This window comes from Ammospiza caudacuta, chromosome 1 (genome assembly GCF_027887145.1).
Source record: "Ammospiza caudacuta isolate bAmmCau1 chromosome 1, bAmmCau1.pri, whole genome shotgun sequence".
In the NCBI taxonomy this organism is placed as follows: Eukaryota; Metazoa; Chordata; class Aves; order Passeriformes; family Passerellidae; genus Ammospiza; species Ammospiza caudacuta.
The window spans coordinates 52240952-52265134 of NC_080593.1; the positions used below are offsets into that span (position 1 = coordinate 52240952).

The 24183-nt window shown below is 41.3% G+C and overlaps 2 protein-coding genes across 4 annotated transcripts in view; one reads left to right on the forward strand and one right to left on the reverse strand.

Annotated features, from left to right (window-relative positions):
• TPK1 (thiamin pyrophosphokinase 1) overlaps nucleotides 1-16064 on the forward strand; it is a 303096-nt gene extending 287032 nt beyond the window's left edge. Inside the window, exon 8 of the mRNA XM_058814272.1 lies at nucleotides 15784-16064. Within this exon, the coding sequence (XP_058670255.1) occupies nucleotides 15784-15902 (119 nt within the window). The 3' untranslated portion in view covers nucleotides 15903-16064. The remainder of the gene's footprint in view (nucleotides 1-15783) is intronic.
• A 1321-nt stretch (nucleotides 16065-17385) lies between these two features.
• SEC61G (SEC61 translocon subunit gamma) lies at nucleotides 17386-20274 on the reverse strand. Of its 3 annotated transcripts, none has more exons than XM_058816167.1 (4): nucleotides 20216-20274; nucleotides 19374-19473; nucleotides 18326-18428; nucleotides 17386-17491 (listed from the first exon to the last, which is right to left on the reverse strand). In XM_058816167.1, the coding sequence occupies exons 2-4, from the start codon at nucleotides 19465-19467 to the stop codon at nucleotides 17482-17484; spliced, it is 207 nt and encodes a 68-aa protein (XP_058672150.1). In that variant the 5' UTR covers nucleotides 19468-19473; nucleotides 20216-20274; the 3' UTR covers nucleotides 17386-17481. The 3 variants fall into 3 exon arrangements, with proteins under 3 accessions (XP_058672150.1, XP_058672159.1, XP_058672142.1); XM_058816176.1 differs by having other exon boundaries at nucleotides 19374-19469; nucleotides 20216-20253; XM_058816159.1 differs by lacking the exon at nucleotides 20216-20274 and having other exon boundaries at nucleotides 19374-19491.
• Nucleotides 20275-24183: the final 3909 nt, after the last annotated feature.

A 24183-nucleotide genomic window follows, 5' to 3' on the forward strand; every position in this document is an offset into this window, starting at 1 on the left:
TATTTTGGTTTTGAAGTTCTGTATGCAAGCCAAAATGAAACGCTTTTTATATCAGGAATTAGACACTGTGGGGTCCATCTGTTATTTTTAGAGGTTGCAAATTTCTCTGTCTTTTTTCTATCATTTTATATGGTCAAAAGTTTTAAAAGGAGTTCTTTGGACTTCTATTCAGTACAGTACAAGGAGGGTGCTGAGGTTGCTATGGTAAGTGTGAGTTAAGCACATGATTTAGTTCCTCTCTGAATTGTAGCCTGCAGAAATGAGCAGTGAAGTAGACTGAGCAGATAAGGTCCAAATTAGATATGAATTTACCCTAAAGATGAGTGCATGTGTCTTGCAGTTGCAGTTGTCCCTGAACATGGTAGTGAATGTACTCAAGTGGCCTGAAGATTTGTACTAGTTGAACCCCATATCCCTAAGGAATGATAGAGAGACACCGCAGGTGTTTTCAAAGCAGGAAATATATTCAAAGTTTGACCTGTCATGACCCATCTTGACTTGCAGATGTTTTGCAGAGATGACCCTGGATTACAGAGGTTTGAGTTCTAGGGTTTTCAGAGGGATGGATGCTGAAATTAGTCCCCTTAGCAATTAAAAGGTTTTGAGGAGATGTTTTGCTGCTTTAGTGCATTATGATTGCATGCAGAACTTGTTAAAATACTGATATTAATGCTACATCAAAGTGAGTGTGCTGTGGCATGTGGTCTGATATTAGTAACTGTATAAGATTGGGATTTAAACAAAAAATCCCCAAACCATTTGTTTGTGTTCTGGAAGAAAAGGTTTCTGTATTGGCAGACAGACAACTACTGTGCATGCAATTTCCTAACCTTATCTCCTATGACTTTGTTGTACTGAGCTGCTTGCATATGGGCAGCAGGAGCAAAATTACAGCATAACCTGTGTACTAATGATGGGAGGCCCCTTAGGCTGAATGCAAGCATGGCATATTATTATGAGACACTTGCAAAGCTTTCCAAAAAGCAGCAACAAGGAGTGATTTCTAGCATGCCTTCTGGAGCTCTGGAAAAGGGTCTTTTTACTCATAACTAAGAATAAGAGCCAATTGGGATTTGTTCAAATAAGCCCTTTCCTCTTTGATTTATAATTGCTATCTCTAGTTTTGCCACAAGTGTCTTCAAGTTGTTATAATTTTTGCCCCTCCCTTTTTCTGTTCCCCCAAGATTTCAGCTTTCCATGCCTGTGGTCCAGAACCTAAGAGTCTGCTGAAGATAAACTAAGATATAAACTAAGATAGGATGTCTCTTGGGCAAATACCTCTCCTAAAGCAAAAGAGGGAGAGACTCCACATTTTGAGTTCATTTTTCTAGTGGAAGGAAGCTTCTCTGGGTTTTAACTTTTGTTTCAATACAACAACAACAACAAAAAAAAAAAAAAAAAAAAAAAAAAAAAAAAAAAAAAAAACACCATGCTGATGGAATCAATTACAGCCTTTTCTTCTGTTTTCAGACCCAAACTCAAAAAGCACTAAAGCATCAGTGCACTTTTGCCTGGTACTTGGCAATGTAATTGCATCATTCACTAAAAATTGCAGCTGACTTCACAGTGTAGGGAAGAAGGAAATGAGAAGCTGGCAGGCAAGTTCTGACTCACCTTAAATGTACACATGAGGAGCACAGTGTATCAGTGGAAGTGCAGATAGGACCAGACCCTGGGGTTTCTCTTCACATTACATGGCCTGTTCACAAATGGGAAGGGGGGGTACACTGTCAGCCCCCTACACTTATTAATTGTTTTCTGTTTGGGGAAGATTAAGTTTTGAAGAAAAACATCCAGTAATCACTGGGGTACTATTTATATCATCATAAACTTGTGTCAGCTTAACTGTCCTTAATAATGATTATTATTATAAAACCCAGCAACTCTTATCTCCCCCCCACCCCGGTACACATCCTGCGGTAATGAGGAATTCTCCTTCTTTTCCTTCTCCCTTCTGCTTCTTCACACAATACCCAGCTCAACTCAATTTTCCCCTTCTCTTCTCCCCTAGCTGTCAATCACTGTCACATTACTTTGCATCATATGCATCAAGTTTTTCCATCAAGTTAGCCAATTCTAAAGCTGCCTTCCCAGAGGCTACACAGATTGTGCGAGCTGGAGGAGCTCAGGAAGGAGTAAACTGGACAATAACAAAGGCTCCCAGAGATGCCTCTGCCTGCCAATCTCTCCTGCAAGCATACACAGGGTGCTTTATATAGGCCATGCCTCCAGGGCCAGAATCGTGTGTGAGCTGGGCAGCGGGCCTCCTGTCCACACCGTAAATCACAGCAGGGAGGGGGAAATGGCTCATTGCCCTGCATCACTGAGGTTGTCCATTCTGTGTGCTACAAATTACAGTGTTGCATTCAGCATCCCCTGACTTCTGAAGCCTGTGATTCAAGAGAGAGAGCAAAAACTTCTTAGCAGGAGTGTTTACCTGTGGGCAGCAGAGGTTAGGCTAAGAAAGCTGCACTTAGTGAGTTTAGACAGCTACAGCAAGGCAAGCTTTCCAAGGCATGCTTTTTCTACTGTTAAATCTTTGGTACTTTTCCTTCCCTCTCCCAAAATGATATAGATTTGAGGGACTTCTCTGTTCTGAAGCATTGTTTTCAAAGCTCTCTGTCCATTTCCAGTATAGTTTTTCTGTGAGACTTGTGTAAGGCATTCTTCATGGCTGACTGACTTCAGGTATAATTGAGTAAGAGCTAACTGCAGTGTTCTGGCCTTCCTTAAAGGTCCTGTGCTTTGCTGGAGAATGCTATGGCTATTTATGGATACCCTTTCAGAGCAGCAGAGATTTATCTCCCTGGCTGCCAATGATATTAGAAGTTGTATAACTACATTTTTGCTCACAGCTTTTAAACATGATACTTTATTGGTCTCTTTTATGCTTAAGTAGCTATAAATCAGCCCTTCAAAATCTGCATCCAGGTTCCACTCTTGCACATGACATGACAAAGCTCTTGCCATGTCCTGATCTCAGTGTTGCAAGGCTCATCAATATCAGTTCTGTACAGAACTAGCAAGGTTCTCCAGTTCTTCCTGGAAATATTTGTGTTTAACTCGGTGTTTTCTAAACCAACCCTCCAGTAAGCTCTAAGCTCTTATCAGACTTTATTCCTGATTGGGCTTCATGGTGAAGTGCTTCCCTAGGTCTCATGAAGGCTGCCTTGTAGTGGGCACACATGAGATTTTATTTTGATGGTCTTGAAGCAAGTCTGCCTGCTTCTAGAAGAGCAGTGCTGCCTATTCTGGAACAGACACCTTTTGGTAGGTGGCCATGCCTTAAATTACAAAGTAGATGCATCTGTTCAGAGATCACCAGGCTTGATGTTGGGTTCAAAGCTTGCATGAGACATCTCTAGGTTCTGAGGCTTATCTCAGGGTTACACCAACTTCTTCCTCATCACTGGATGTCTTGTAGTGGTATGTAACAATATCCTTCTAAAACTGTGATATTAAGAAGAATATGTGCCTATATTCACATCTTCCAAGAGGTCGAATAGAGCTGTAGGGCTCACTTGCTTCAAGACTTCTGCATTTGGCTAATTATGAAGTGTCTAGTCTGGTTAAAATATCTGAGGATTAATCTTCAGATATGTCACTATGTTCTTAGGTATTTCTGTTTACTTTGCAATCAAGTAGATATCAGAGATGGAGTGTTTTCTGGGTGTTGTTAGAATAGAACAGCAAAAAGGTGCTATTTTTTTATCCTTTTCAATACTTCTAAGGAAGGTGTCAGTTTAAGAGGAATTTAAGCTGCTAGCATTGTTTCTAGAACTAACAGAAATCTGTAATAGTAATTTAAAGTTTGCTTTTCCTCTGAGATAATTTTGCTTTGACCAAAATTTTCTGTATCTGTAAAATAAAAAAGTATTTCACATCTAGTGATTTTAAATAATCAGTGAGATAGTTTATGTCAATGAAATTCTGTTATGTATCATATTTTTTTGTGAAGTGACTACAAAACAAACAAAAAACCAACCAAACAAACCAAAAACAAACAAAAAGAAAGAGTGCAAAATATTGAGTACAGCAAATGGCCAGGATGGCAAAAACAATGTCAAACAAGATTCAATCATATTTCATAGAATCATAAAACAGTTTGGTTTAGAAGACAGACTTTAAAGTTTGTTTAGTTTCAGCCCCACTGCTGTGGGCAGGGACACTTCCCACTAGACCAGGTTGCTCAAAACACCATCCAACCTGGCCTTGAACATTTCCAGGGATGGGACATCCACAAGTTCTCTAGGCAACTTGTTCCAGTGTCTCACCACTTCAATTTTGATTTCAAACTATAATTCAGAAATGTAGCTTTCTTAGAAGTTGATAGGAATGTTTCTCCTACAGTATGCCCCAGACACTGATAATTAATGAGGAATTACAAATGTTTCAAGATGACAGTAATTTCAGGTAAGATAAGGAACATTCTAGGCTAAAGACAGACTAACCTTATGGAAGCTCCATGAGCCTAAAAAAATAGGCTGTTTCAGGATGTATTTCCTTTCTTGGCAATTGCAGCCATCATGTTCTTTTAACACCAAGTGCTGTTGGCAGCAGACAAGCTGTAGTGTAGTTGGTGTAGTCCTTTATTTTACATGTCACTGTTGGATTTGTAGTTCCTTTTCCTTCCCACTTCTTGCAGTGTGCTAGGGTAGTTTATTGGTAAGTTAAAAGCCAATGTCAAGTCCTCTGTACAGTAAAATTGAGAGCCTGCTGACATGCATCACTGTGCCATGGCATGACTGTTGCAATCCATCTTGACCAGTGTGTTTGAAAGTTGAGCTACATATAATCAATTGCACTCTTAAAACTTTAATGTCTTTGGCTGCACCATGTAGCACTGCATTAATTTGGTGGTGAATTCAGCCTCTGCATTTTGGGTCCAAGGGCTTACACCACCTGGCCTGGGCAGTGCCTGCCACGGCGCTGTGTGATTGATGCAGAAGCCTTTCCTCCCTCTCAGCCTGGGCAGAAAGCTTGCTGCAGCCCTGCTGAGGCACTCCTTTCTAGAGAAGAGGAAGCCAAAGAAAAGATCCCCCAAGCCACTGAATCCTTGCAGGGGGTCTGGAAGTGCATGGCATGTTTCTGAATGAAAGGGATAAGTAGCTGAGCCGGTTTGCAGAGGGGAGAAGAGAGTAGAGGCAGGGCTAAAAAGGCTTTTCAGGTCAGGAGGAGGAAGCACACCAATATGAAGAGCACTGTTCATATTGGAAATCATTACTGGAAATCAATCAGATTTTTTTTCAAGAGTGCACAGCCAGCTAACAAATTCTCAGAAGCAAGTTTTCCAGTTGAATGAAGTTTCTGACAGTCAATGACTTAGGACTTGTCTCTAATGACAAATCTCTTTTTTTTTCATTTTGGGACAAACATTATGTAGGTGCTGTTTGTATTCAGCAGCATCAGTAACAAATCTTAACTTTGCATCCATGAAAAAAACCACTGTAAAAGCAAACAGCCAGGAACATTAAATGAGCCATATGCAATGACTTACAAATTCATATACATGGCAGATACCCCTCCCATGGCCTTCCTGAAGCAAAGGGCTCTAATGGTGGGTGAAGTGGAAGAAGTGGGTAATACTAGCTAAAATAGGCTGTGCTGTGTCATAAGTTACATTTTTTTAGATTTTTTTTTTTTTTCTGAAAAGCTGACTTTAAAGCTTAGAAAGAAGGGAAATGAAAGATGCAACAGGCAGCACTGTTTCAAAAGCACTCCTTTATTTTTTGGAGGACATGGAGAGCCATCTAATCCAATTGAGTGCCTCTGAACTATAAATAGTGTAGCTTGCAGTCTCCTGTCAAATCTCATGTTCTGTCTCAAGGGTTGCAACACATAAATGGTGCTGAACTCCAGTGAGCAAGTTTGGAGGAGCTGCAGTTCCATGAATGTCAACAAATGTAAGTTTAAGATGCTAGTTTGAAGATAAATGGAATAGAATTAATAAGCAGTAGTAATGGCTTTGTAATTGAAATAATATACACATTAGAGGTACATAGGGTGTTAGTAATCATATTAATTATTTGTTAACAGAAAGGCAAAGTAATAAAATGAAAAATCAAAAAGCTTAGTTGTTCACATGCAACAGGAAGGGGGACATTTTGTAACAGAAATAATTGCTTTTGCTTCATCCTCAGGGTGATGCTATCTGTGTTGAATTGTTTTTTCTCAAGAAAGCAGAGCAATCTAAAATTCTAAGTATAGAATATACTTAGATATAGAATATACTTAGAATTATACATAGATATATACTTAGAATATACTATACAGCAATAGTAGGGGTGAAAATAACCACATTTTAGAAACCTCATACAGCATCCCTCCCCAACACTGAAAGGAAGCACTGCTGCTAGGAAGGGTAAAGATTAATGGAATTACTTTTCTATCAGAAGCATAATACTCTCTATTAGTTAGTTATGTGTGCCTAGAATAGATCAGCTGTCAGGGAGAGCAAGTAGATGAACATGTACCATGTGAGCTGTCAGGAGCACATCAGTGTGGGTTTTTTAAATAATAATTACCCTCTTCCAGAGAAATATTTTAGACAGAAGCACAGCTGCTTTATTAAGGGTGCCTTTTGTGCATAAGGATGAATATTCCAGTTTGTTCTCTTCATTTTTTGTGTAAATATAATCCCATATTTACATAAAACTCTGCTAGGAAATGGTGCCATTCGCTGTTAAAGCTTGCATAATAAAATTGTTTGTCAGGGATTTAATTTGGTTGAAGTTTGTTATTTGTGCTAGCAGCTCAGAGGGTCTGCAGCTTGCTTTCAAGCCTGGCAATTCCCTTGCCCCTAGCAAGCCATAATGCAAACAGCTGTCCTGGGATTCAGCGTGGCAGGGCATGGATCTTTTCTTGCACCTTGACCCTTGCTCAGAGGTGAAGGCAGCTGTTTGCTTCCCTGTGGTCAGCGGAGCTCTTTGAGCACCAGATCCACCATTCTGGCGCAGTTCAATATTCTCTCTGGTCTGGCGGCTTGGCTGAGGTCTTGGAGCAAATAACTCTTGCTGGTCAATAGGGTGTGGGTCTCCTGGGGGCCACCCAGGAGTCTGAATGGAGCGGCTGGGAACGAGGACTTGGCAGGGGACTTGGCAGCTGGACTTGGCAGGGGAAGGGTTTAAATATGCAAGGGACCCCTCTGTGGTGGGTTGACCCTGGCTGGATGCCAGGTGCCCACTAAAGCCTTTCTATTAATCCCATCCAAAAATGGACAGGGGAGAGAAACTATAGTGAAAGCTTCATTTATAAGGACCAGGAGATAACACTCACTGATTACTGTCATGGGTAAAACAGGCTGAACTTGGGGATATTAATTCAGTTTATTACTAAAAACATCAGAGCAGGATATTGAGAAATAAATTACAAAAACACTGTTTCCTCCTCACCCCTCCCTCCTGCTCAGGCTCTACCTCATCCTCACTAGCAGCACAGGGAGACAGGGAATGGTGGTTATGGTTGGTTCATCACAAGTTGTTTCTGCCACTGCTGAGGTGGAGGAGTTCTTTTCCTGCTCCAGTGTGGAGTCCTTCCCACAGAGACAGTCCTCTGCTAATTTCTCCAGGAGTCCATCCCACAGGCTACAGTTCTTCACAAACTGCCCTAGCCTGGGTTCCTGTCACAGGCTGCAGTCCTTCAAGGACATGCTGCTCCAGAGCGTGTCCTTGGGCATGGGTGCCCCAGAGGGTCACAAGCCTTTACCAGGAAACCTGCTCCAGCATGGGCTCCTCTCTCCATGGGTCCACAGATCCCTGCCAGGAGCCTGTTCCTGCATGGGCTTACCCCAGGTTCACAGACTGTTTGGATCATCTACCTGCTCCAGCCTGGGACTCATCCTCAGGCTGCAGATGGATCTCTGTATATCCATGGTCCTCCCTGGGCTGCAGGGACACAGCTGCCTCACCATGGTCTGCACTATAGCCTGCACAGGAATCTCAGATATGGCACCTGAAGTACCTCCTGCCTCTCATTCTTCACTGACCTTGTTGTCTGTGAAGTTGTTCCTCTCACACATTCTCGTTCCTCTCTGGCCACAATTATATCTGTGTGCAATAACATTTTTTAACCTGCCTCAAATCTGTTGTTACAGAGGTGTTACCATAATTTCTGGTGCTCAGCCTTGGCCAGCAGTGCATCTGTTCTGGAGCTGGCTGGGGTTGGCCCTTTTGTACATGGAGGAAGCTTCCAGCAGCTTCTCACAGAGAAGTCACCCCTATAGCCTCCTGCTACCAAAATCTGGCCATGCAAACACAATACACCCTCCCAGAGTTCAGAAGGTCTACTTTGATCTTTGCCATTGTAGCTTTGCATGTGGGAGTTAAGGACTGAGATTTTACAGAGCTTTGTCAAAGCATATTTAATTTAATTTTGGCACTGAAGCCCAGTGATGGAGCAATGTGTGGAGTAGAACAGGACTCTGGATACGGTGCTGAGCTAGTGCTGGCAGCAGCAACAAGAAGACAGCCTGCTTAGATTTGTTTTTCAGGGCTGGCTAGGAACTGGCTTTAGATCAATTCCCTTAGGAAAATCATATCCCCATCACAGAAAGCAGAGAAGTGCTAAATTCCTGGGAGACTTGCTGTTGGGGACTCGTCCTACACAGTGGTAGGCGATATAAGCAGCTGGCCAAGACTGTTGTGAAATATTTATGGCATTGCTGCTGTTCTCCTCCATGGAGTGATTGAATGAGATCCCCGTTTCACCCAACATGTATAGGTATTTACTGAGCAAATATCCATATACCAATATTTCACCTACAGGCTGAGTTTGATTTTTACAGAAATAATCATTGTGTCTGTACATTTTTGCAAATGATGGGAAAAATGGTATGCATACAGAAGCTGAAAAACTTGTATTATGAATGTGTTTTAAATCCTCTTTTACTGCTTCTTCTTGCAAATATAGTAATCGAAATGTGACAGGATTTTGTAGGAGTCCAAAGAATAGAAAGGAAAAATAATTAACATTGTGTTCTCTTCATAACTAATATCACACTTTAAAACCTGTTGAAGGATTATAGGGGTTTGTGAAAGAGTGTTGTTTTTTTTTTTTTTATTTGTATATGAAGTGCTGGAAAATTACTGTAGCTAGAGGTGACTTGTTGATCTTGGTCAGTCCTGGATCTGGTTGTGCTGAAACACTTTTCTGGTGCTATGTTGTTCAAAGCCTGAGTACATGGATGTAGTCACCTAGACCTGAGATTTGGGTGAGGAAGATTCACTGTCCTTCCTCTTCCCATGTCTCCTCCCTGTTTCCAACAGCCCAGTCATGAGGAATGTAGGGGGAATTTCACTCCTTCTGCAGCACTGTCTGTGGTCAATTGCTAGGATGATTTGGATATCTTTCTCTAACAAATTCAGTAGATTTCACTGCTACATGCATCATATCAACTTGACAGTGTAGCAGCTTTCAAAATAGCAAGTATTTTTAGGTTCTTTGCTGTCATGTCAAACCAGAGCTTCAGACCTAAATGCTGTGACAGAACACCATTGTTTTGAGCTAATCTCAGGTTTCAGTGTTGCACCAGATTGCCATCCTCAGCTTTGTGTGACTAAGTAATGCCTCTAAAGATGACAATGTAATAGGATGATGTGTGCTATGAGGTGTCTTATGGACAAGTTAGCAGTAAGACAATTCATTAGCTGATGCATCTCAGTGTTACTCTTGCCCTTTTTCTCATGAGAATAGTGTTCTTTATCTCACAACATGAAGTAGAGACAGACCAAAATAGCAACAAGTTATTTTGTCTAGTTTATATGCAAAATCTCTACAGCAGCGACTGTCAAATTGAAGCTACATTTTATTTCTGCAGCTGTTTCTTCAGTGCTCTAACACTATTATTAATAGTACCTGTCACCTGAACAGCACCTCAGAGTTGTTAGCAGTTTGAGAAACATACAAACTTAGTGGAAAGCATCAAAAATTAAGTAAACACCCTACTTCTTACTGGCTAGACTCAATTCTAAAAATTACTTTGTAGCCTGGCTTTGCCTTTAGCTTAGTGAAACAGTCTTCCAGACAACTATTTCTCTGACTTACTTCATGGTTTTGCTAGATCACTCCTGTTACAATTTTACCATAACATCTAGACTAGAAAGGCACTACTGAAAACAGTACGTAGAGTTTCCTTGTTTAACTTTCCAGGCCCCTTTAATTAAGTTAAGATGCTAATGTGATTTTGAACAAATACAGAAGCACACCTTGCTGGTAGTGCTAAAATCCTGCTAATAGCTGTAGAAACTCCATACAGTTAATGATTCTTGTTGATCTTGGTGAAGCAGTAGTAGCAGCAGAGACCTTAGTGTAGAAAGCAGTTTTTCTTAGCATCATTTTTATCAGCTAATCATTTTAAATTGCCACCAAGCAGGTGATGTGACAGGAAGACTGAGCTATTCTTGCAGTACTGCCATTATTACAAAGCTGGAAAAAAAATACGTGGAGGAAAAAAAAAAAGTGTGCTGAAAATAAATTTGAAAACTTCTGACATTCATTTGCATTTCTGAAGGCTCTCTCAACATGAGTGGTTTCTATCCAGGGTAGAACACACAGTTCTGTTATTATATTTTTTTCTCTTTTTAAATGAAATTGTGAAGCTTTGACAGCTTTTAAACTTTTGTTGTAGCCTCCTAAAATCCCCCCAGTGTGAGGCCAGGCAGCCTGTGCTGCAGAGCCCTGGCCAAGAGTTTTTGCCAGCACCTAAACTGGTGGAAAAGCCACCTGGCCCTGCCTGCTGGCCCCCCTCCCTCCCACATCCTCTCAACCCTTTCGTAAGTCTGCTTGTATGAATGCATTGAGATTATAAAACCATTGTTCTGTGCCACAGAACCAGGCACCCAAAGCTATAATGGTTATAAAAAATGCCCAATGCAGTTTCTGCTTATTCCAAACTCCCCCTGGCCCCGAGGGAATCTGACTAGCAGGGTTGTCAGCCCCTCCCAGCAGACTCAGCAAGCCTTTGTGGTACTTCTGTTGTATCACTATTGAAAATAGTTCATGTTTTACTGTAAATTACTGTTATTTGCAACTTCTAGTTTCGCAGTTCCCACTGCACAGAGATCAAGCACCCAATTTTTCCTTTGTATCCATCAGTGTAAATCAAGATTAACTCCAGTGAAGTCAGCCTAACCACAAGTGTAAACCTAGGAGGAATGGAAGGAAGATCAGCCTACAATCTACTTGGGATTTTTATTTGTAAATAGCAAAATTAATGCTGCTGTTCTGCAGACACAGGGTGACCTGCAAAGTACTAGCTCATGCATTACTAATGTATCTCCATTTAAATGCAGATTTTTGCTCCTAACAGAACTTCAGGGAAATCCTCTCCAGATAAACTGTAATAGGATACCAAATGGTGATTCAATATTTCACTTTAGCTTGTGTTTCAGCTTATTGATCTTAATTTTCTATCACTTTGATGCAGCATTTGCCTAGGGAGAAGAGTATTACATTCACTATAATACGGCTTTTAATTAATAATTAATAATTTTAATATTCCCCACATTCATGTCAGCAGTGGCAATCTGCTTGTATTCCTTCCCTTGTTTCTATTTTCATTGGTGAAAACCAGCAAGGTGTGACTTTACATATTTCAGGAAGTAATTGAGACACAGTTGAGGAAAGGCAGCATAGCATAAGTATCACAGTGTCCATGTGGGACATGCTTCACATGATAGTCTTTGGTCCTGAGCCATTTGTGGTGACAATAGTGAGACCCTGACACAATTTAGTTTTGCCATATATGAGAAGTTTAGGAAGAAGTTTTTCTCTGAACAAATTTAGGATGAAGTTTTTCTCTAAACGTGTCTCCCTCAAGCACTACTTAAGTGCAGCTTCTAAGATGTAAATGAAATCTTGATTGGTTTGGTTTTTTTTTTAGATAGATAAATTCTCTTTTCTGCACTGAACTTTAAGTGTCCTAAATAGTACAATGGAACATAGAAATTATAAGTCTACTAGATTATGAATACATTCATTAAGAGGAATTACCTGATGTTGAGAGTATTTGTGCAGCACTTGACATGATGACCTCCAATCTAGTTATAACTAGGCCACACTATTTCTCAGTTTCCAGGCTGAAAGCCAGCAGCACAAGGATTACAAGCAAGGCTTACTGTACCAGCCACTCAAAAATAACTGACTTTCAGTACCAGCCACTCAAAAATAACTCCCTACTGTGGTAGAAGGATAACTAGGATGAGATTTTAAAATAAATTTTTAGGTTTTGGGTTTTTGATTATTTGTGTAATTTAATTACCTATAGGGTGCATTCTGCTACCATTTCCAAATGTTGTTCTTGTATCCATAAGATTAATGAATTTTCAAAATTTTACCTCTGAGATTAACATTTTACATATAGCATCCTAGGATTTGTATACTTTTTTTAATCATCAGAGTAAGAGCAATAAAATAGTGCCAGTCTTGTGGTTACTGAGATCTCTTCTGTCATGTAATTTGGTCAGCAAAACAGGTGTCTAAGAAGTAGTGATCTTTGTGATTATGCTCCTTTGGGAAGCTCACCTATATGCCCTCAGTTTTCTTCTCTTAAATTGTGTCCAACATTCTCAAACCCTGGCAGATTGAAACACCATCTAAACAAAACAAAAACTGTTAGAGAAACATTCCTCCATCAAAGTCAGTCCTCTCCATGCCCATGTTTAGGTATGAATAAGTGGTGTGCTGCAATCCATCAGGCAGAAATTTGTTACTGGTAAGAACACGAGACACACCAAAAAAAACTGTCTCATGGTAGATTTTGTTGGGTGAGGAGTTTGGGGGTGTGGGTGGATATTGGTGTGTTTTTTTCCCTCCCCCTCCATAAAAAGGCAGGAAAACCCTTTGCTTCTAGTACTGGAAGAAGTCCTTGCTGACTTGGTAAATGGAGAGTAATGATAAAATGGTATAGCTACAGTGGAGAAGCTGGGTATTTTTCTCAGCAACAATCCATTATCAGTAAACTCAATTTGATTGGAACTAAAGCACTCAACAAAACTTCTAATGGTGAGGGGTATTTCAGTTAATCACTTATGGGTTTATCCAAATCAAGTCTTTAAAGTGACTACTATTGGTCAAAAAGAAAGCTTTCAATGATCCAAAATAAGATTTCTTTTAATTAGAAAATTATAGAATTTCCAGAGGTTTTGAGTTTTGGATTTTTTTTTTTAATTGCAGTGTGGAATCCTTTATTAAAATTTGATTTGCTACCCAATTTTAGCAAAACTATTTACTAAATAGTAGAAAATAAAAAGGTGCTTTTCTTCAGAATCTGTATCTTGAAAAGTAATCTCAATAGTGAAAATGGGTGTTGTAATAGGTTGGGGTTTTTTTTCCCCAAGACATAAGTTCTTGGTAGGACTTAACAAAATTAAAATTCACTTTAAAAAAAAAGGAATGGATCGGGTGTGAAGTGATAAAACTTACCACTTCTTTGACCTTGTAAACTTCCATCAGAATGCATGAAACAGCAGGAAGTTTGCCTAGCAGCAGTAGGTTTGCACATCCTCTTATTTCCTTTACCAGCTCAAACCTAGATTTTTATATTAATTACTGTTCATTTATGGAATGGAAAACATACATTTTTAATTATGTTAGTTGAAATGTTGGCTAGTGTGAAACCAAGTGCTTGGAATTGGTCCATTTGAGCCACGTGAATCAGCAGTACTGTTTAACAGTTTTTGCATTTTTTTTCATTTCACTATTTCACACTATGATCCTCACCCAGCATAAAACATGATAAAGATAAAAGGCTCCATCTAGTGGGCTAGCAATTTCTATTGAAAGGGGAAAAAAAGGCTCTCATTTTCACTTGATTTTATGCACTAAGAAATACAGCTTTAGATTTTGTTTCATTAAGCTGCCATGTTGTTGTTAATTCTTGCCTTCTGCAGAGCCATTATTTTATATGCAAAGCTGTGAAACATGGAGTATTATTCTGAGTCTTAAGCAAGAAGCAATAAATGATACTAAACGAGTGGGTTTATACAGTAGTTCATCAAAAAAGTTCTTCCTCCCCACCCCCTTCAAGTTTCAATATATAGTAACCAAAAGAAGGTAATTTGTGTGTCAGCAAATGTTTTAAAGTATTTAAGCTTCTTTCCTACTTAAAACTGACTGGAAACACTCATAGCTTGACCACAGCACTTAACAGAGTATTTTGGGAGTATTTTTACTCAGGGAACTCTACCCATGTTACCTCAGCACTAAATGACTTGTTTACCTGCAATATGGGAAATTTGTGTTTTCTGGCAAGACACAGCCTCTGCTGTCTTCCAAAGGCAAACACCAAAACTCATCCATCCTAGCATCTTTCTAGGAGCCTGCCTGGTACTGGTGTGTGTCCAAAAGCATCCTGACAGAATCTAGCTCCTTTATTTTAGGTACACAATTGATATAGTACAGTAGTACTGGGTTTTTTTTCTTTTCTCCTTGCTGGATTTCTGCACTGCATAGCAGTTATGCTCCCAGCTCCTGAACTTGAAATGGCAGGATTCTTCCATTTGCAGTAGTGAAACTTGGATGTTACTCTCATGCCAACAAATTCAGCTAGCAGCTGAAACCTCCTCTTCAGTTCACTTCAACTTAGTAACAAGTGTAGGAGCAGGAATAAGTAGAGCAAGCACAGATTTGGCAGAAGAGACACTGAAATACATAGCCTGGCTTTTGTCTGAACATCCTTCCTTTTAAAGCAATAGAGCCTGGCAAGATCAGGTCCCCCTGTGCAGCTTCCAGCAAGGGCCAGACAGTACATGCATTGTAGTAATGCACTACACCCAGGTTTACTACAGCCAGCATTCATATCCAGCACTGGAAAATGTGTCTCTTGTGCAAATCACAAAATAGAGCTTACTAAGTTGTTTTGCACTCCTTTTGACCAAAGGGAGATCTTCCTTTGCATTAGGTCACTTAATAGCAAATCCAGAGGATTTTTACTTTGGTAGCAATGCACAATTTGGCAATTCTGTTAGGTCACACAGACTTGCTGATCTTCCAGAACAATCCTCCCCAGCTGCAGCTGTCATTGTATCCTCCACAGAAATGTTTTTCTGAGCTGCCAGTGGGAAAGAGCTGTCATTTGGCTTGTTTTACAAGCCTAATCAGAGGATAGTATTAGAGTTCTTACTCTGAACCTTCCTATGAGCAAGGACTACCACAGAATTGAGTAGTTCTAGAGTGCCTTTAAGGAAGCTGGTATGTTTGCAACATGCAAACAACGCTATCTCAAAAGGGAAGAAATGAAAAGCAGAACTTAAACTGCACAGTTTGCTATTTGTTATTTCTAATGTACACAAACACCTACGTCACATGCAATAGAAGTAAAGATTCAAGTCCCTTAATTCAAAGTTGCTAAATATCACTTCACTTTTGTTTAGAACTGTTCACGTTTTAAAAGATTATAGGCTAGTTGCTGAGCTAAAGCAAATCCCAAGTTTGGAACTACAGTAAGATTCTCTTTGTTTTACATTAAATACCTTTTCTAGCACTAGTATTTGAACTGATTCTGATGAAATACAAATTTCCAGATGTGAAACTCTGATGATTATCCAACACACTGCTTTTGTAATAACCTGCTGTAAATTCAAACTGTTAATTTGGGGATTAATTTATTGCCTCTTCAGGTCATTGAAAAATCTCATACAAGCCTTTTAACTAGGTAATGTTTATCCAGTTTGAATTTATTCAGCTACTTTTTTGTTCTTTGTGGGAGCAGTGGTCTTTCAAATCAAATGCACTGAGGTCTTTTTATTGTTGTAGAGAACCACTCAGTCTCTTCCTTACTTTTCACAGCTAACCAGGTGCTGAAGTTTGGAACACTCGTCAGTACTTCCAACACCTATGACGACTCCGGGATTGTGACCATCGAGACGGACAAACCTCTGCTGTGGACAATGGCTATCAAGAGCTAAGATCAGCTACAGCTGCCTTCTCTGATCTGACATGACTCAAATTACTACAAAATTTCACTGAATTAAGACAGTAAAGCTGCTGCATGATGGAAGTAGGCACTGATTTTCTGTATTGAATGAAAAAGAAGTCTGAAATAAAAGTCACTTGAGATTGAATCAAAATTACTTGCTGTAATAGAGTACTTCATTCTGGTAAATCTACTTAATCAGAAGATGCATGAGCAGCCACTCAGTACAACCACAAACCAAAATTAATATAAAGAAACTGCTGCTGCTTATCTGGTTAGTGCAGGCTACTTTTACAAAATTTTTATTCCAATACTAAACTATTTTTCCTGTCCTGCCAAAAGGAAATACAGTATCCAGTTGCACACAGTATAACTGTATTGCAAGGTGATAGCACTAAGATTAACTAATCTCATTTTTCTGTCCTGGTTTGTAACATATGTAGGTGCTGGTGAAGATTTCTCAAGAATAATAATTGAACTTTTCTACTTAGGAAGCAAATTAGTGTACTGAAGAAGCTTCAGTTTTGCTGTAATACCAGTATCAGATGTCCCAGTATTAAGGGCTTTAAAGTCTGTAGCAGAAGTACCCTTGTGCCTTCTGCAAATACCAAATGCTTACAGTAAGATTTTTGAAGTGAATGAAATGTCTTAATCTCAATCTGAGGAGGAAAAGCATTGCATCTACCAGAGTTTTTGCAGGCTTAGTTCTTAAAATCAAAATATGCAATAACATAAAATAATAGAAACTTCCAGGTCAACATGCAGGGGGCCAATACAATTCTATGTACAGAACAGGATCCAAAATGGGTATATATCCTATCCAACAGTGTGAGCAAGTTGTGGATTTGCTGAAGGACTGCTTAGTGTCTCCGACAACTAAATTATCCTCAAATGCTGTATCTCAGTAATCAATTATGTTTGGGTTTTTTAATTATGCCATCAGAATAAGGACTGGCAATGCAATTTCTTTGTTTGACATGAGGTTTTTTTCCTGTCAAGTACATACTATAACCTAGCATGACTTCCAAATGCAGAAAGGAATTAGTGATAATTATGGTGATTCCAGAAATTGACAGGAATTCCCATACACTCTTACACCACTTGAAAGAATAGAGAAAGGCTGTTTTCTTGCAGTCTGCTTTTGCTAGAACAATGCTGTTCCAAATCTTAATTTACTGCTTTGTAAACATCTCCTGGAGAGAGGTCATACAGCTGTCCCCCATGGAAGCTTTCACTATTTGATTGGAGAAAACCTTAGGCAACCTCATCAGAATGCAACACTGACCCAGCATCAAGCAGGACATTGGACTAGAGATCTTCCAAGCCTCCTTCCCACCTGAATGATTCTACCATGGTTAAAAGAAGTAACAAAACAAGTAAAGCACACAACTACTATTACAGAAAAAAAAAAAAAAGCAAGCCTGCAGACAGGTATGACCACATACACTTTAAAAAAGTAAAAGACGACAAGAACGTTTGAAAACGCAAACTGAGCTTGTTTAATATCAAACAAATTAAAGCTGTGAAATCACTGCAGCAGGTGTCACAACTGTCTTCTGCATGATGAATATTCAGCCACCTCTGTTGAGAGAACAAAGTAATCGGTTTCAACTAATGAACTGTGATCAAGTGATCCCACCTAAAATCTTACTTTATCCTCCCACCACTGCCCTGTTAGGACAAACATTACAGCTTATTTCCCATTTTCAAACACTCCTTGCCTAGATGACCACTCTTACAGGTATAAGGGAGTCACATATTATGGACACAGAATGGTCTTTAACCTCTTCCAGTGCTGGAGAGGGGATTACATTAGCTCTGGAGAATATGGTACTGTTAGTATGTCACTACCATGGGGCCAATCAACCTGAAGTTCAAATTCTTCATGATGTAATATTCATTCCAAAAGGCATTTTACAGGATGCAGTTAGACATAAAACTATGTTTCAAACATATCTAACAGTCAGTAAATGAAACAAGGCCAACCTTTTTCTGTGCCCTGTCATCCGACAGCATACCCTCTCAGTTTTCTTTACCTTACCATCCATCCATTTACTTTGGATACCCAGACTATGAACTGGAAACAGTAAGAGCATTTAAGATCCAAATAGGGTAATTGTTCTGTGGGCAAACATACACTGAGGAACTGGAGATCAAAATATCTAACATTCCGTTTTGAAGCAGAATACTCAGAGAAAACCTTGAGAACTATGGTTCTAATACTTTGCAGCATGCTGAATTAAGATAAAGTTCATTAACATTGCTCATAAAGTCCTTTAAATCAAGTAATACTTGTCATATTACACTAAATGCACAGACACTAAAACAACATGGGTTTTATAGGGCTCACTGATGTCCTCTGTTTAAAACTGAACAGGTAAAAATGTAGTGAAACTGAAGGCCATATTCACTTACACAATTATATTGTTGATTGGGATATGGATCAATTTGACAAAGAAACCAATAAATCCCATTATTGCAAAGCCTATTGCTGTTGCCATAGCAATCTTCTGGAACTCTGCAAAATAACAAGAAAAAAAATTTGTTAGGATGTCTCATGTATGGCATACATATGTGCACTGCAGAGACCAAAGGAGAGATCTCTCTTTACAGAACTATGTTAATAATGAAACACTTCAAAGTCTGCACAGATGCTGAGAAACAAACCCACTTTTTTAGAAAACAGGTGAGATTTTCAATGAGAAGATGCAGATTTCCACAAAGAATGGCTGATCACAAAAAATACCCACAATGACAATGCATAGAACATTTATCCCATCACATTTCCTTTACATCCCTACAAGCCCTGAAAATAATCTTTAACACAGCATCAAAAATAGAAAATCTGTATTTATGCCTGTCACAGGAGGAAAGCACTGTAACACCCCACAAAAATCGAATACTTGGGATATTTTCAATTACTTTAGGACAGCAACGATGAAGTTGACAAAGAAGGTCAACAGCCCCTCAGAAACCTGCCAGTCTGACAAGGAATGAAGTTCCTTATGGATCTCAATAGCAAACTTAAGTCCCAGACTTGTTCACTCTGAGCATGTGAATAAAGCACTGTAACTTTCAGAGGACCAGCTGCATTCTGGTTTTAGTTATAGCTTCTCCCCAGGGCCTCTCTAGTCCAAAACCTCCTCTTCCCTAATCCCAGTGACAAAATTGTTCCTGTCCCAATCAGGAAATGACTGGCAACTGTGGAGCACTGAATTTCAGCTACTTAACCTCACTCCTAAAGTGAATTTTAGTACCACTCACACACCTACATATGTGTGTTTATTATACCCAGACCCTTAAACACATTCACATTTAGACAACTACAGCTCAAGTTTAAATCTCATACTGGCAGCTGAGAAACATCCACAGCAAACAAATCAACAGAAGTGACACATGGAAAGACATGTGCTAAGACACAAGACAAAATAAGGACTGTGTTCTAGTTTATTGTGTGCTTTACCTTTCCTGTCAGGCTTGGTGCATCTCTTAACAAGTCGTATGGAATCTTTCACAAACTGACGGCTGGGTTCCACAAATTGCATTACCTGATCCATGACTGCCTGCAAAGACACACACATTTAGCATTGATGGCTCCACATACATACTGAAAACCAGATTTTTTTAATTGCATTAGTAGCAGTTACCTACAAAGTTTGTTAAAGGCTTAAGATAACCTAAAGTGTCACATTCCAACCTAAGATACTTCCACTTTGCAGGAAATGAAGACACTGTTTCACTAAATAAACACGAGGGCCTATTTCTGACTGCAAAAGAAAAAAAATATGGAAAACTGTGCCTTTCAGCCCAGAAGAGGAAAACAGCCCCATCACAGTTGAGCTTTCAGCTCACGCCCTACACCGTGTTTCTGAGAACACCACCAAAGGCGTAAATAGACAAAAGTCGCCGGTTTGAGGGGACACCCACGCCAAAAGCTGCTGGGGGCTGGTGAGCACGGACAGAGAGCGCTGTGCCCGAGCCTTATCCTCACAACAGGCGTGTGCCGGCATTGCCCCCGCACACAGCACACCACCGGCGGGATTTGCTCCCACTAATCCATACGGACCCCCTGGCAGGAGCTGGCAGAGCCTGGCAGAAGGCTCCCGGTGTGATGCCGGCCCCTCTCGCGTCCCAGCGACCCCCTTCCCCCTCGCTGCGGCCGAGATCCCCCTGCCTGCCGCAGTCCCGACAATCTCCCATCCCTGGCCCCATCCCAATCCCCGCTGCCCAGCCCCGATCCCCGATCCCCGTCTCCTAGGGCCGGGGAACACCCGGGGGACCCCCAGGCCCCCGAGCCGCCCTCACCGCGGGCCGAGGGACACGTCGCACTGAGCGGCGGAGCGCGTGACGTCACGGCGGCGGGCGGGGCGGGTTTTGGGTGGAAATTGAAGGGGTTTGGGGGCGGGGTTTCACTTGGGTTTTTTTCCTCCTTTCCGGTTTCCGGGGCCTGGCGCTCCTCCTGCCTCGCCGGCGGGGCGGGCACAGCCGTGAGGGCCGATCCGCCCCCGCAGTGCCTCTGCGGCTTCTGGCAGCGCGTCTGCTTCCCCTGCCCTTGGAGCCTCGGGATCCCGAGGTGTCCTAGCGGGAAATTAACGGGAAAGGTGCCACTATTTTCCCAGGGACAAGGATGAGAGGACGTGTTCTCAAGCTGTGCCACGGGAGATTTAGGTTGGACATTAGGAGGGATTTCCTCCTAGAAAGGGTGATTAGATATTGGAAGGCTGTGCAGGGAACTGGTGGAGTCGCTGTCCCTGGAGGTCTTTCATTAAGGACTGGACGTGGCACTCCGTGCCATGGAATAGTGTCATGATCATTATCTCAGAGGTCTTTTCCAACCTAATTGATTCTCTGGATAAGCCTGTAACGAATGCTTTTCGGTGAAAATTTGGCTAAAAAACATCAAAAAATACTCCCAAAAAAAAAAAAACCCACAACTAACCAAAACCCCCCACCAGCATAAAACTTGGTTTTCAGGAATGCTGGAGCCATTGTGAACTAAGGGAGTTCATCACCTTTGAAAATACGGGATTTTTCTTGTGTAGAGAAGTGTGCAGTGCCCAGAGGTGGGAAGGCTCCATACATTTCAGCTCCACGGGTGTACCGTAGGACAAAAATTCCTTGCATGAGGGGGAAAAGATGCTGTCGCTGCCTGAAGGGAGCTCTTCCCTCCTGCTTCAGCTTGTAACAGGTAAAGGAAGAACAAAGACAAAATGGATGTACTGTTTTTATCCTTACTTTGCTTTTGATGTTATTGATTTTTCTCTAGAGCTCTGTTCCTAGTTGACTCCACCTTTGAGTTTATATTAAGTCTCCAAAGTTTATTAATTATTCATCAGACTGTGGGGCCTCTGCAGCCAGTCTAGCAAATGCTTTGCTGATCTCAACTCCCTGTTGCATCTCAGTGGGCACAAAATATTTTCTGGGCTTAAATTTTTGCTGACAGCCTTCACTACAGGTAAAGTACCATCACATCACAGTCGGGAAATGTTGGTCATTCCATGGATTTTTTGCCTCTGGCCACAGGGCAGGTCCCTCAGTATTACCTCCTTCAGAGATGAGCGCTCTAGGTGGCATTGGAGGGTTATTGGCTTGAGATCCTCTACAGGTTTTCTCCAAAAGTCTGCCTTTGGATTGGATTTTGTTTTGAATGAAAATTCCTGCAGCACTGTTTCTCAGATGGGGCCGTAATTTTGGTGGCCAAATTCTGCTGGATCTCTTCCATTGGCACACCAGCACAGAAAGATTTGAGTGTCAGTGAGGCCTCCCACAGCAGATTTGTGTATAACTTGGCTCTTGTTTTTGATGCCAGTTTGCAGTCTGCCAGGATGGAAGGAAGAGGAGAGGAAGATCCCTAAGGAAAGCAGCAAAGGGCCTGATAGCCATAGTGTATGATGTGTGATGGGACAGAGTAGATTGCTGAACCTTTGAATGAGATTCCATATGTAGAGGCATTTTGGTGGGCTTTGTCTTATTTGGGTTTTTTCCCTTCAGTATCACAACCAGAGACTTCATCAACACATTTCCAGCTGTGCTACATGAGGAGCCCTGCTGTGAGCCATCTTCACTGTGGATGTAGCCAAAAGGCATTGACTGGAAAAATATTTAACCTGAAAAAAAGAAGACATGTATGAAGCATTTTATGACACAGATTTCTGGTTGGATTCGATTTTTATTTTAAAAAGCATTTACTGAAATAAAGCTTTGTTCCCCCAAAATGCTCTATTTTGTTTTTCCTGTGGAGAAATGTTCTGGAGAAACATGGCATATCTTGCCTGTCTTAACAATGTGGCTTTCTCATAAGTTTGTGCTATGGATTCTCTAGAGTGGGGTAGAAGGTGTCCATTGTCCTGTCTCAGCTTCCTTCACTCTGCCATGATAAGCTCTTGTCTTTGCCTGCCAGCTTGCAAGTTTGGACTTCAGCAGCTTAGGAGAGAGGCAGAGTCCTGATTTGTGCACAGAAAGCATTGGCTGTTCTCCTCATAGGATTTTCCAGCATTTATGGGGTTTTTAATGCCCTTGAACTAATACATGGTTACTTAGACTCAGTCCTCATGGCAACTATGTTACTGTTCTAAATATATTTACAAAGAGCCATTTGCACTTACAGAAGATAAAAAAAGGTTTACATCTCCTCAGCATGTGTAATTTTTTTTCATTGAAAGCTAGACTGCTACTGGGGTGTTTTGTTTCTACTTCTTTATGGTTCTCGCAAGGTCGGGGAAGAAAGTGGTGTGCTTGCACAGGTGAATTTTTATGGCAGTGTTTCAAGTCTGCTTTTATGGCAACATCTAAGCAGTACATAACCATTCCCTCAACAGTAAAAAGACCATTGTTATCCTATGCAGTATGTGCTAGGGCTGATTTGCTTCTGAATATTGCATAAACTGGAGCCACACTGTGGGGAGAGGGGGGAGGTTTTCATCTTCTGTGTGCTCCAAGGATGAGAGACTTCTTTTGATGACATTTTCACTTTGCATACTTGCACATTTTAGTTTGTAGTTTGTTCTTGTCCTTTTGAGGACATGCAAGATAAATATCTGCTTTTAACTACTGGCACATTAGGCTGTTGTATAACATCCATCCCTCTGGATCTGGACACTTGGACAGTGTGATCAGCCTCCTCTTTAGCCTTTCCCATTCCATGCTGCCATCCTGCCACAGCACAGATCCCACTGCAGCCTGCAGAATATGGTGGGATGCCAGGAGCCAGAAGCTGCAGCAAACATAATTTTGGGATCAGCTGAGAGGAGAAAATACAGACTTCAGTATGAGAGGCAGCTCAGCCTCTGTCTGGGTTGGCACATGTGTGATCCCCAAGTGGTTGTAGGAAGGACAGAGCAGTAGCTCTGTCTGAACAGGTCTCTGAGCCTCTCTGTTCCCCTGTGGGGCACAACCCCATTTTCCCTATCCTGACTCTGCTCCAGACCCAGGCAGGTCCCGCTCAGGTTCCCATGAGGCTGGTGCTGCCTGGCCTCAGCAGCAGCAGCAGCTCGATGGCAGGGGCAGCACTCCACTCTCTGCATCCCAGAGTGGAGAGACCTGCCAGTCTGGTTCTCTTGTTTGAAGGATTACTCCCCATGTGCTAGAAGAAAGCACTTGCAGTGGTCTTGGCAGGTTTCCTGTGGCTGCACAAAAAGTGGTATTTAAGATATGAAGTCTTGCTGAGCTATCTCCTTCCCATCCCAAGCCATCCCGTGATGGACAGCAGGAACTGAGCCCCTCCTGTGTAGGAAGAGCCAGAGGGATGAGCGGGTGGGCAGGAGGCACAGCCAGTGCTGTGCCCAGGATCTCTTAAGCCTGCCACAAGGCATTTGAACTATAGGAGGCAAGACAAAACATTGGCTTCCTCCCCAGGGAGATTTTTGGGAGGGATGGACTATCTGAGCAGGAGTAGCATTTGGGGACAATCTGACTTTCCTTTAGGAATTTAAGGGGCAAATGGTTTTCCAGAGAGACAGAAAAAGCAAAGAAAAAGACTAAGAAAACAGGGAAGGTGGCCGTCTGTGGACTCATGTATGCAAGGAAGGTTGGTCACTGCAGCCAGTGGGCATCTGAGCTTGCTCTGGGTCAGAAAGCAGCAGAGAAAAAAGACCACACAACAGCAGAGATTTACAGCCCAAACAAGGGAATAATGTAGAGAAGGAGGAATGAGAGGAGAAAGCAAGATAATGTTGTGGGAAAGGTTAAGGGACATCCTTGTTGAACAGTGCTGCAGGGAGCTGCCTTCTCAGATTTTCAGAGGCAGCAGACCCATTGACTGAAGTCATGCTAAT